The sequence below is a fragment of the Diadema setosum genome, chromosome 8 (assembly GCF_964275005.1).
Source record: "Diadema setosum chromosome 8, eeDiaSeto1, whole genome shotgun sequence".
Classification (NCBI taxonomy): domain Eukaryota; kingdom Metazoa; phylum Echinodermata; class Echinoidea; order Diadematoida; family Diadematidae; genus Diadema; species Diadema setosum.
Window position 1 is genome coordinate 12,684,701 of NC_092692.1, and position 14,111 is coordinate 12,698,811.

Below are 14,111 nucleotides of genomic sequence, written 5' to 3' on the forward strand. Positions count from 1 at the left end.
TCAGGAATCAATTTTCGAAATGAGAATTCTCAAACTGTTGAGAAATACCACTACCAGTTACAACTACACCTACTGACACAAATCTCAACAGTTCTATTGTAGAAAGAAATAAATCAAACCTTTTTCATATCTTACAGTTTTGCACAATGAAGCATTATTTCAATTTTTACAGTTGCATAAACAGCTTTTCTACACACTCCTTTCAAAGCTTCATGAAAAACAACACCTGATCTACATATTTCTGGAAAAAAAAAACAACAAACAGCAATGCCAAAGAAAAGAGATGCATATCATTACAGATTTCAAATTTGAATATTGGTCCCTCCAACTCTGCAAAACACAGGTGCAAAATACTGCCTCAACCACCTATACAAGCTTTCTTTAACGATGCTATGAAACAAGAAAGCTGTAAGCTTTACATGTCAGCCCCACCTACACAGGTTGGCCTTCCACAGTTTATCTTAGAAGTACTACATAAAATATCCTTTGGTTCCACATCAATGTCCAATGCAGCAACTTATTTCTTCCAACTTTAGCCAAAACATCTGCACTGATCACGTCTAATCTTGGTCCCACATGTTGAATGTTACGAGCATCCACGCCATCAGCATAGAAATTTTAAAGACATTGGTCCAACGGGGGAACAATGAAATGGGCATTCGTGTCTGTACACAGGGCCTGGCATTACAACAAGTAAAATAAGTTGAATTCAAAGTGTAGTCCCTTGGTTTCTCTCTCCATTGCTGAGCTTTTTAAGGGTGATCGTCTCGCTTGGAATTTTGTCACCGCTGTGCCACCGGCTAGCCGGCCTTGTAGAAAATGTTCCAGAACACCACAAAGAGAATGAAGATGATGTAAGCGACCATGAGGAGCCACATTCCCAGTCGTTCGTGGAGGCGCTGTTCATAGTTCTGCAGGATGAAGAGCCCTATCGTCACTCCCATGATCACGCCTATGATGTGGGCGACGTAGGATGCGGCTGTCCGCAGACCCGAGTACCGCCGATAGACTGCCAGACCGAAATCTGCGCTTACTGAAACAAGGGGCGGACAAATCATGCAGAAACTGCTTTACTGTCAGTGTTCACACTGGCCTTCAAATATAAGGGAATGCTTCTACAACAATACGGTGTGGGTATTTTAACTTAAAAAACTTGCTACATTCCCGATGTCTTCCCAAAATGAAAAAAAAAAAAAAGGAAAGATTTGTATTCGATATATGCATGTGACTGGTCCTTTAAAAAAAGAAAGAAAAACAAACTTTCTACGAGTCAAAGTGGGATTCGGGTTAAAAAAGGTTAAGAAATGCAGCTAAATAGTATGTTTTGCAGTGTTTTTTAATATCTGCAATATAATTGGTAGAAATTTTGCTTCTCATAACAACGAAGACTTTTATATCGGATCCAAGGTGATAAATCGCTATTTTTTTTTTCTCTTGAAAACTGGTAAAATAATTCTTTCTCACTCTGATGACAAGGTTCTAGATCACATATTCAACCACCTCCACAACTGTCTTACAACTCCTAATTGGAAATTAATATGTGGCATATAGGGCCTACAATGTATGCTACAAAGTCAGATGAACACATTCAAATTGTGTGATGTAATTTAGTTTACTGGGCTGGTGCCGTTTGCACAGTCAACTGCCTTTACACAGCATGCCAGCATGCATCTACACTAAACAATCAAAAGTCGTACCTTTCCTCATCAAAATTTTCTCTAAGTATGCACAAATATTCATAATAAATGTATATCCTAATTCATATGTCCAAAGCCGAAATCATCTGCACCTGTGCAGAGTGTATTGAAGACCTGTACTTCACTTTACACACGTGACACAAGACTTCTCGAGGATAACACAAAACATTTGCTGTTGTGATAACACTGTTATTTTCGTACAAATCATTATAATGAGACAACATGGGAGGACTGTTTCAGACAAACCAAATAGGACAATAGGACACTCATCGGAAGAAGAAGTGTATCTCCCTCAGACTGTGAAACACTTACCACATACTATTACAACTGCTATTCTCTGTGGACTTAATTTAGAATCTGGAAAATGCTGCAGAGGAAAACAAAGAAAAGGAACATAAATGTCGAAAAAGGAGACGAACTCTACGATATGTAAACATAAGTGCCCCATCCCCTCAAAAAATAAATAAATAAATAAAATGAACTACTGGTATACTGTTTGATTCATTTCATGGTTGAAGTAAATTGAATCACATTGCTAGCAAGGTATCATACTGTTAGTTTCTCGACAGCACATCAGTTTGGCAGTTAACCCTATTCTAACTGGGCTATTTGAGACCAAGTTTTTACTGAGGGGGGGTCAAGTTGACCCCCTCTTCAGATCTCGGCCGCCGATCGCGCGATCACCACGAAATTTTGCCTGAAGATAGAGCTGGATGTCAACTACAAGATTACATTGTCATACAATAGAAAAATATTGCCTTTCTATTTTTAATAAATTAATTATGCAAATTTGTGCATGAAATCATATTTTCACCTATAACTCCATTAAAAAGACTGGAGGATTGCTAAATTTTTGTGTCAGAATTCCTCAAGACACATCAAACAATTTTTGTGTAAAAAATAGCTCAATTGAAATTAATTTCTTTTGTTTTTTACTGTTTTGTTAATTTTTTATGTATTTTACTGTTTTTTTCAACCTTTTATTTTCTATTGTTTTTTTGCCAAAACTTGTTGCAGGCACTTTTTCAGGCTTATCAACACTAGAATTGATTAATTTCAATGGTTAAAAGTTGAAATAATCTAATTTATATCAATTTAACCAAAAAACACAATTTGCATTGGATTTGCACACGATACCATTAATTTTGAGCTGTTTTTTGGTTGACATGCATATGCAAAACATTATGTAACTTCAAAACGGTGTACCCGGACGTCACAAATTTGGTCTCAAAATATGCGGGAGACTTCAATGAAAAAAGTCGTGAAACGACGCAGCAAAAGCTTTGCGCGTTGCGAAATCGTGGCGCGAAACATCGAGGGGGGGGGGGTCAATTTGACCCCCCCCTGTTAGAATAGGGTTAATGTGAAAGTACATATCAAGTGCATAAACAGGGGTTGGTAAATTTGAGTTCATGTATTAATTGTCCTACAGACACGTGTGTTTGAATTCAAAAAGCTTCTTGCAGTCAATTATTGTTCAACTGGTGCTGCTAAGAGAATTCTTTATGATTTTTACTGGGTTTTCTTTTTCTTATCGTCTGGCACAGTAAGGCTAAATTTCTGGGCACTTCATTCTACACGCACTATAGTCTGAGCTGTGTCAAGAGGGTCAAAATTACTGTTTTATGATTCCTTTTAATATTTCTGGTGAAAGGAATCATGTAAAACCAGAACAATGTATATTCTAACCTCTTTGAACCACAAAAAAGAAAAAATTCTCTGCATTTCCCTACAACAATTGTTTTCATCACCCTAAACCATGTTGTGTAAGCCAGTGATCCAATACACCATTCTTAACTTCCCGACTCAAACAATGCACCGGTACTACCCAAGAAGAGGAAAAAAAGGTCTCATTATACTTACAAGACCTACATTGGCAAGGTGAGCAGATAAAAGGGCGTAGGAACCAGCCGACGCCCCAATCAGAAAACTTTTCCTGTCTAATAAGGATGTGCCCATGGAACCTATGGGAGAGGAGAGAAAGAAAGGGCAATGTGCTACAAGAGAGCTTCTTTTTCCATCTTTTTGTCATTGTTGCGCAATGCGTTACGATTCATTCAGCACATTATTTATTCTATTTCAATACAGGGTGCTCCCGTGACAATGAAGATGGTTATTACAAAATTTCATCACAACAAAGACAGGTTCAAAATCATTATCACTCATGTCTATGGTGCAAAATTTCCTTCAGTTATAATAAAATTTTGATATAACAAAAGAAAACTGCTGGTCCTGAGGACTTTGTTATAATGGGAAATGCCTGTACCTGGAAAAAGTAAATGGCATTCTACTGTAAAAGTGGAAATTATCGGTGTTGAAAGTTTTGCGCATTTTGTGCAACCAGAAACCAGCGCGAAAATAGAGCAAGCGAATGTTTTTGCTTGCTATATGTTCCAGTAGTTCATGCCTTGATTCTGCGGAATTAAAAACATGTGCAACTCATCTTACCCAGCCAAGCGTGAAAAATTACTTGCACAAAAATATCCACTTTTACAGGACTTTGCTGAAAAGCTTAACATATCACTACTCTTCTGATAGCTTGAAAAACTCATCTCTCAGTGTTACACCAGAATGGAGGATTGCATACACATACATTGACACATCTTCATTCTTTTTATTTTCATTCTGTACTTAAATTTGATCTCCGACATAGAAAATTATATCACCAAACAAACAAAAACAGAAACAAGGAACCCCCCCCCCAAAAAAAAAAAAAAAAAGATGTGACAGCAGCTAACAATATCAATATGGTCTTATTTATCAAGGGTAGCCTCTTCAGTGTTGCCACTGCTCTACCACAAGGCCCTGCCATTATTATTACCCTAGCATCGCCAGTGGGTACCCATTTTTACACCTGGGTCAAGAGGGACATGGTGGGTTAAAAAACATCTTGTCTACAGAAGTAAGCCTGGGCAGGAAGCTAGTATTTCATTCACTAATGTAGCTTGATCATATAAAGTTGTTGCCTTCAAAGAAAGAGTTATACAAAGACCTGTGACAATGTATACATAAAACTCATACAATAATGATTCACATTAATCAAAATGATCAGACTCACTAATGCTGTTTGACAGCAGTGGAGAATTGAAACTGTTACATCATGATTCAGTTCGTCAAACAAAATCTTTTTTTGTTGAGTTGCAGATTGGGCATCAATCATATCACCCTACATACCCCCTAGTCGTTGTATTCATGCAAAAACAACACAAAACAACAACAACAACAACCCACAAATACACATGCAGATACATACAGATGCACACAATCATATACACACACACATACGAAGCTCCTGTGTACACCTAATGAGTGTCATGTGTGTCCCTGACTGTCTCATAGTGATATCATGACATCATCCAGTCACTACACAAAACACCGCTAACCAGCTGCTACCGCCGTGATTCTACGTTTGGCCATCATCCCCTCTTACCATGGAAACGCTACTCACCAGCTGCTATGCTAATGAGGTAGAGAGTGCCGATGCGTCTGGTGCCGTGGACCATCTCCAGGGGGACTCCGAGGAGCATTTGGACAGAAAAGTTGAAGATTATATGTTCGATTCTGGCAGACACAAGCGACACAAGCGACAGACCAGGAAGAAAAAGAGAGAAACAAAAGCAAATCAATATTAAACCTTAACTAGCAGCTGAAGATTGCATACTTAATGGCCTATTGTTCAATGAAAGGTACAACAATATTCCTCTCATTTCCACAACTTTCTAAATTATGCAAAATAGATGACTGAATGTATATTTTTGTGTATTATAAGTTATAGTTATTTGAAAGTCTATTTATTAAGACTTTACCACGAGACTTGTGTCACAGAAATAATTCTTACATAGTTTTTTTTTTTATTACCTTTGACCTCTTTCAAATTACATTATTATATTATTCTATATGAAAACAATAAAAATAGTAAAGCACAAAACTTTAATAAAGCGGACGGGCGGCTTCTGGCGGTTCAGTTACTCATGGGTTAAAGGGATGGTATAGTTTTGGTTGAGACAGGGATTCAGGTTTTAACTTTTTGTGAGATAATTAGAAACCACTTTATTAAATGAAATACTTAAGAGCATACAATTCTAAGAGGAATTAAAAGTTTATTCAATTAAAATTGGTTTTGAAATGGCTGAGATATCCAAGAAATAAAAGTAAAACAAAATTGTCCTCATGAAAGGTGGGACCCACTTTTATTTGGCCCATTTTGTTTTGCTTTATACTAGAATACCTTAGCCACTTCAAAACCAAATTTCATCAAATAAACCTTCAGTTTCTTTAGAATTGTATACCCTTTGATAATTCATATAAGTGGTTTCTAATTATCTTGAAACAATTAAAACCTGAATCCCTATCTCAACCAAAACTATTCCAATCCTTTAATGGTTTCATGCAAATAAGAGTACGGTTAAGATGAACATCACTTTAATATAACCTGCTAAATATACAAATATTTTGCATATTTCAATAAAAACTTAACATTGAGTACAAGAAACTGGATTTTTTTGTACACTTGTTTTTGCCTCTGTAGTGCCTCATCTTGGTAGGTTATTTGGAAAATAGGCCAAAGCTCTCAATTACATTTTCCCCATTTGAAGAAGACTTGCAATCTATGTAAGATGATAACTTAGTAAAGAAGGGAAAAATTTCCCTCCTCAAAACTGAACAGTAATTTTAGTTGATGGATGCATATTCTTTAACAAAATGATGCACAAGTCTATGTAATGAAGATGCTAAACATATTCCATTCTGTATGGGAGTCATACCAGAATGCATAGCAATTGCTTCATGTATGTGATACCAGGAAAATTATTCTCTGTAGTGTTTGTAAGACACTGACAAAGGGCAAAATAAAGTATACTGGAATGGTAGATCTGTAACTGCAGGTGAATGTATAATGAAGAAGAATGATATATTTCCATAATTAGATATATTCTCGGGATACAACACACTAGTTTCTACAGGATTTTTTTAACATTACAGAAAAACATGAGAAGGAAAATCACTCACCCCCCGTGCAAAAGAACGTAGGATAAAAACCTCCAAAACTCAAGCTTTTTCGCTGGGTTGTAGACCAGGGCACTTTGCTTTGGGAGTGGACCAGTCCAGATGTCTACCGCCACCGAGGACGAGTTTGCATCAGACCGAGTCGCGTTCACCGTCACTCCAATGTAGAAACCTAGCTACGGAAGGATGGGGGGATATATTGAGGGCACTGCAGAATATTATCTCTGAACTTTTCAAGGTTCATTGTTTGGTAGAGACTTTCACTCCAATTGCTTTCATATTTTCAGTAAACTAGGCAGTCTTCTTTCTACCAAGGGGATCTCAATTTCAAACATGATTATTAAGAATCAGTTTACATAGCAGAAAGACAACGAGAAAAACTAAGAGGACAAGGAAGAAAGGAGACAGATAATGAGGGAGAGAGATATACAATGCTAGCTAGCTACATTTAATAGAGATGATTCAATAGATATGGAGGTAGAAAGGTAGATGGATAGACAGATAGAAAAAAAGAAAACAAGATAAAAGAAGAGCAAGAGAGAAAATAGCAAGCTTGCCATCTAAATGTAAATAGATAAAAACAAATGAATAAATACATAGGTAGATACGGAAATAGATGGATTGGTAGATAGATAGGTATTAGATAGCTAGATAGAAAAGAGAGAGTAGGAGAGAATCATATCACCAGCAGCCTTGGGTCACTAATGGCATGTCTGTATGCAAATACATCAAAAGAGCAAGACCATCTTATGACCACTGGGTTACGGTACATTAGGTTCATAGCTATAAAACAAATGAGCTGTGCAAAGTGGGTGAAATTAGGTTCTGATTAGGAACCAGGGGTACATTTGTTCAATACCTGCCTCAAATTCACTAAGACTATGATTAAGGATGAGGACAAAAAAAAAAAAAGGACAACTGCCTTCACAAGGATGTGTCAGAACTTGAAAACGAAATCATAGAACTTATAATGAGTTTATTAGAATGAAAGCAAAATTTCATTACCCCAAAGTAGAGTTTGCACGTTTGGCTACACCATTATACCAGCCTAAAAGTGGGTAGGTTGAAGAGATTACTGAGTAAGGTAGGGAAAGTTGTCAAAAGAGAGGATTAGTTTAAAACAAAATCCTCTGCAAATATTGAAAGAAACTCAAGCTAATCGTCACAAAAATAATTTTCAAAATTATGTGCAGATGTAGTAGATATCTTTTTGTAGTATTGGAAAAAGTAAGAAGGTTGGGAAGACCACACTGGGATGAAGTTAGAAGAGAAGATCACTTTCTCTTGAAAGACTCAGCCACGGTATTATTTAGGACTTCTATTTCTTCAGATGCCACAATATGTGCCTGTTTGACACCACTTACAGCCTGTACCTAGTTATCATCTGGTGAGAACTACAAAGTGCATGTACCATTTTAAAGGACAAGTTCACCTTCACAAATATAAGGATTGTGAGAATGCAGCAATATTAGTAGAACACATCAGTGAAAGTTTGAGGAATATTGGACAATCGATGCAAAAGTTATGAATTTTTAAAATTTTTGTGTTGGAACCGCTGGATGAGGAGACTACTAAGGCTCGTGATGTCATATGAGTACAACAGTATAAAGAAAATGTAAAGGAAATTCAACATATTTTTACTTTTTTCGCATAATAAAAGAGCACTTGACTTGCCTCTTTCTAAAGGCAATGGGAATAATACTACCCATAACATATGTCAGTAACGAGTCAAGGGAATGTGTACTTTTTTCAAAAGATGAAATTTTGTGAAATTCTCTTTATATTTCCCTTATATTGTTGTACGCATGTGACATCATACACTGCAGTAGTCTTCTCATCCAGCGGTGTCTGCACAAAAACTTCACAAATTCACAACTTTTGAACAGATTGTCCGATTTTCCTCAAACTTTCAATGATGTGTTCTACTAATATTGCTACATTCTCTCAATCCTTATATTAATGAAGGTGAACTTGTCCTTTAAAGGCCCGTATCGTAAGCATATCATGGAGTGGGAAGGCTGGCCCAGTGTAGCTATATTCAAGAATCCCCATAACAGAATTGTGTACAGCTTTATTGCTGATCTCGATCTAAGTAGACACACAGCCGAAAAATCTTGACAGGGGAGTCTACCGTTACCGATGAAGATACTCTTCGATGCTCACATTTGCTGACTGATGCTATTCGTTGTTTTCAAATGAACCCAGTGGGCAGCATATGCGGATTGATTCTATCATCCACGTCTCTAAATACTATTGGGTCTTTCAAATCAAAGTGTGTGTGTGTGTGGGGGGGGGGGGGAAGGTGGATGGGAAATTCAGCATGCTTTCATCTTGCTCTTTCGGGGAGATGTGCGTAATATGTGACTCTCTCAAACACAGGACCTCTCTGAAATAATCGACCAATATACCTGGCCTCACAGGTTCTAATTGAAAGTATGTGCATGAGATGACTTCAATAGCACTATTTTCTGAGGGGCGCAGTCCTGAAGAAAATAGTGCTATTGGAGTCACCAAAGTCACCGTAGTGTGACATGATGCCTCATGGACTAAAAATAAATGCTTGTGATGAGAGTGGTGTGCATGCTCTTAGCAAATATTACCACGGCAGTGTGCTTTAGTTTTTTTTTTTTTTTTTTTTTACTATTTCCCTATGGAAATAGTTGGAATAGGATTTTCATGGTGGAAAATATGTTTTGTCGCTTTCAATGCTCTTGACCAATCAGAGGAAAAGAAATAATTTGTGAGGAATATAATATATCCTATCTGAGGGTCAGAGCGTTTTGTCTCTTACTACAGAGGGGACAGAAATTATAACATTTAACTCCTCTATGCTGGGCTCACTGGGCCTCAAACATGAGTACTCTTGATTGCAGCGTAGGTACACTATGACTCAGCCAACCCACTACCGACAGCATGATGCCGTTACTAAAACAAGATAAGACTCATCCCTCACTTCTGTCAACTAACATCAAACATTGTAAGCACAGCCTTACGAACAATTCATTCGAATCCATCAATCTTCGACAATTCAGATTGCAAGGCAAGAACATGACGAAGGGAGAAAGTTTGTCAACTTTAAGAAAAGACGGAGAGTAAAATTGGATGGTGCATATGGTAGACATTGTGTGCGTGTATGTGTGTGTGTGTGTGTGTGTGTCATTATGAAAGCCATAAATATTTCGGGAAAATAATTTTTGGTTGTTTGGCAGATCTGTTAAGCTTGACATTGATAGACAATTTGCCCTACTTCATTACAAAGAAAATATTATAAAAAAGAATCAAAACCTAGAAAACTGTAAAGGGTTACATCGCCAAAGTGCATTTCAGGCGAAGAGGTACTGCAAGGGGGAAAAAGGGGGGGGGGGGCAGGAGCATTTATCACCTCAACCCAGGTGACCAAGAAGATGAGGATGGGGGGAAGACACCAAGAGAAGTTGCAACGGAAGTAATTCCTGTCCGTCTCGTTGGTCAGGATCTCGTCGGCCACCATTTTCAGGAAGCGCTGTCTGTACGTCAGGTTCCGGTAGTCGCTCTTGCCGTAGCTGGACCCGCCCCCACCGCCGCCGCCCCCTCCACCGCCGGCACCGTCCACTTCACAATCCTCGTACCGTGACCGCACAGCGATGGAGAAACTCAGCGATCTCTTGTCGCTCATCTGTGAGACAAAGTGAAGAAAGAGGAAGAAGATTCATTTGGGATTTGGGGGCAAACTGTGGGACTAATGAATACCTTTGGCCAAGTGTTTTCTTGATTTTTGTTTTCTTGACTTTTTTTTTTCTCCATTAACCTTGCAGTCAGGATGCTTTTTTCTTTTCCTGAGCAGCAGCAAACCATTTGATTAGCCTAATTTGGTACTCTCTGAATAGGCAGGGCCATCTGAATTACATATTGTTTGCTTGTGCACAATATATACAAACCCCCCCCCCCCCCAACAACAACAACAAAAAATGGTACAATGAGCAACTTGGTACAGGATAACAGAACAGGATATGATTTACAGAAAAAAACAAAACAAAGCAGATTTATGGTAGTCGTACTTGCTTATGTTATCCACTCGGTGTGCTATTGACCAAGCCATTGATGGCTTATGTGTCATTTCCATGCGTAAACGCTGTATCCTTCTATTTTTGATGGATGCAAAAGAATGAGTACACATTGTGCTCAATGAAGATATGGGCAGTCAATTCTGATCATAATCTCACTAATTTTGTGTGTGGCTATAGATTGAAACCCACTGCGATCATGCTGTTCGGGTTGATAGTCATGTACAGTATATGATTGTTACAAGCCACTGACTCTGCTGATGGCGGTTTTACAAATTTGAGGAAATATTCTACCACCATGAGCCAATTGGGGAATTCCTAAAGACAGAAGGTCGGATAGACTGAGGATCCGAAGGACCAAATATTTAAAAGGGAACCATAGACCAAAGGTCCAGTAGACTGAAGATTTCATTGAATATCACACTAAAATACAAGTATGTAACTTAATTTGTACAAACAGACACACAACTCATCCCCCTCCCCCGTCACACATTCAAAACCTTCATCACAGAATCTCGTGCACATCATTAGTAGTCTGCCCTCAAGCTTACAAACCAACATAAACATGCACACCTACAAACACAAACAAGCACTCATCTCCAACATTTTATACACTTTAAATACACACACACACACACACACACACCCATAAAACTCATAATATGTGAGTGTAGCACTTTGTTATGGAATTGGGGACATATCTAACAGTAAGGCATTATTATTTATTCATTAATTTTGTTTGAACATTTGATCTCTTTAAAAATTATTAATCTAACCAAAACTGGTGTGATTGCATTTTCGTTTGCCAGTACATTGTATTCTTGGGGAAAAAAAAAGGTGCAGAAATAAATTGAAATTGAAATTGAAAATTGAAAAACACTAGAAATGTCGCTATGGCGACTGATGCCTCTGCCATAATGCATGATTCTCCCAATAGGTGTATAGTACAATGTCTTCACAATGTGTGATGACAGTTTCACATAACTCTAAAAATACTGATATGACAGATTTGTCAGAAATGTCTTGAATGTTCACTTTCTTTGAACTAGGTTTGCCATAATTGTCTAAGAGTGCAGGTACATTTGGGGAACTGAGGATTTATACTTGACCTTTGACCGACCCTTTTATAAGTTTATGCATTGAGTAATTTTCAAGGTATGAAGAAAGAGTGTAATTACAGAATAAAATAGATTTTTTTTTTTTTGCAGTTAAAGGGATTGTATCGTTTTAGTTGAGACCTAATTTCAGGTTTCTAACATTTTTTGGTGAGATAATGAGAAACCTCTTATGAAATATGAAAGAGCGTGTGATGTTTACTTGATACAAGAAAATTGGTTTTGAAATGGCTGAGATATCCAAAACAGAGCAATTCTAATAAGTGTGGGACTCACACTTTATTACAATCTCTTTGTTTTACTTTGTTTTTGGATATGTCAGTCATTCCAAACCCGATTTTCATCAAACCTTGAATTCCTCTTAAAATGGTATGCTCTGTACTATTTCAAAAGTGTTTTCTTGGTATCTTGCAAAAAGTTAAAAGCCCACTTCTAATCTCCACAATACTGTACCATCCTTTTAAGCTTGGCCTTTGACCCTTAACCTTTGACCTTTGACCTTCTGGCAGGAAATTTCCCAGAGAATCTCCATTAGGTAATACATGTATATATTAAGTTTTAGAAATAATCCTGCAAGCATTGCATGTACTAGTATATGAGGGAAATAGTAAAATCTTGAGGAGTTGACCTTGACCTTTGACCCCTGACTATTGACCCATGACCCCTAAATTCCCTAGATAATCCCTGCCAGTCAGTACATGCAAATGTACCAAGTTCCATGAAGATACATTGAACCATTTGAGAGAAAAGTGAAATTGTAACATTTTCACCTGACCTTTGACCTATTGACCTTTGATCTTACGACATGAAACTCTCTGGAGAATCCTTATGCAGTATTACATGTCTACACTAAGTTTCAAGAAAATACCTTCGGGCATTGCATAGATATGGGGGAAATAGCAACATTTTTAGTATTTGACCGTGACCTTTTAACCTTTGACCTCTTGCCAATTTCACTAAAAAACTACTCAACTAATTGCCCCATCATACATCATCCTTGGACCAAGTTTGGTGAAAGTTGCTACATCCAGTTTTGAGATATCACGTAAACAGATAAATTTTAGGATTTGACCTTGATCTTTGACCTTTGACCACTGTCCGACTTCACTAAAAAACTAGTGAAGTGAACTAAAAAAGTAATAATACATCATCCTCGGACAAAGTTTGGGGAAATTTGCTTGATCTAGTCTTGAGTTATGGCGTAAACGGATACAATCTCATGATTTGACCTTGACCTTTGGCCTATAGCCGATTTCACCCAAAATCTAATCAAGTAATTATTGCCCTGTCATACTTTATACTTGGACCAAGTTTGGTAAAATTCCAGGCAATATTACTCAAGTTATCGCATAAACGAATGCAGACGGATGTACAGACGTACGGATGTAATTACAGAATTCAAGGTTCCCACAGAAATTTGAAAACAGAATTCCATGACTTTTCCACTACTAAATTGCTGCTTTCCATGACTTCCTTTCTGGCACGGTTTCCAAAATCAGACACGTTATGATGGCCTCCACCTCCCCTCACAGCCATCCGTTCCACCCACTATCTTACTCATGGCATGTACATCTATTATCATTAGTATATGTCCCGGGAGTTATGTAGAATTTGGGATGTCACGAAACTGGGAAAAATGGAAATCATGAACACCAATTATAATAGCAGAGTATGATCACAGGGTATGAGAGTTGCGAGACATGACAAATTGGAAAGCTGCCATAGCCAAAAGGTAAATGCAATTCCATGACTTTTCAATGACTTTTCACAAATTTTCCAAATTCCCTGACTTTTCCCTGACTTTCCATGACCACAAATTTTTCCAGGATTTTCCATGACTGTGGGAACCCTGCAGATGTACGTATGTACGGACAACCTGAAAACATAATGCCTCCGGCACCACTTCGTGGCGGAGGTATAAAAAAGTATTTTGCCAACATCGGTCTGTAACAGAACCTAAAGTCTATCGGACCTTCTAACAAGGGCTGTAACCGTGATGACTGACTCACAATGTTAACAAACTCCTGGTAGCTGATGACCCCGCCCGTGTTCTCCTCGATCGTGGTCTCCAGCACCTCCCGTTTGTGGGGGTCCAGGTCCTCGCGGAGTCCATACTTGTAGAGGATCACCTGAAAGGCCTCCATGCTGATCACCCCATTGCCATCCACATCGAACTGGTTGAGGAGAAAGATTGGAAAAAGAGGCCAGAGATTGGTAAGAATGTGTCATAACTAGTTATTTTTTAATTCTAA

General features: G+C 37.9%; 1 protein-coding gene across 1 annotated transcript in view; it reads right to left on the reverse strand.

Annotated features, from left to right (window-relative positions):
* Positions 1–323: 323 nt before the first annotated feature.
* Positions 324–14,111, reverse strand: part of LOC140231904 (rhomboid-related protein 3-like) — an 87,974-nt gene continuing 74,186 nt past the window's right edge. Inside the window, exons 5-11 of the mRNA XM_072312055.1 lie at positions 13,869–14,033; positions 10,084–10,356; positions 6,705–6,877; positions 5,146–5,258; positions 3,561–3,661; positions 2,010–2,064; positions 324–1,033 (exon numbers count right to left, since the gene is read on the reverse strand). Of these exons, the coding sequence (XP_072168156.1) occupies positions 801–1,033; positions 2,010–2,064; positions 3,561–3,661; positions 5,146–5,258; positions 6,705–6,877; positions 10,084–10,356; positions 13,869–14,033 (1,113 nt within the window). The 3' untranslated portion in view covers positions 324–800. The remainder of the gene's footprint in view (positions 1,034–2,009; positions 2,065–3,560; positions 3,662–5,145; positions 5,259–6,704; positions 6,878–10,083; positions 10,357–13,868; positions 14,034–14,111) is intronic.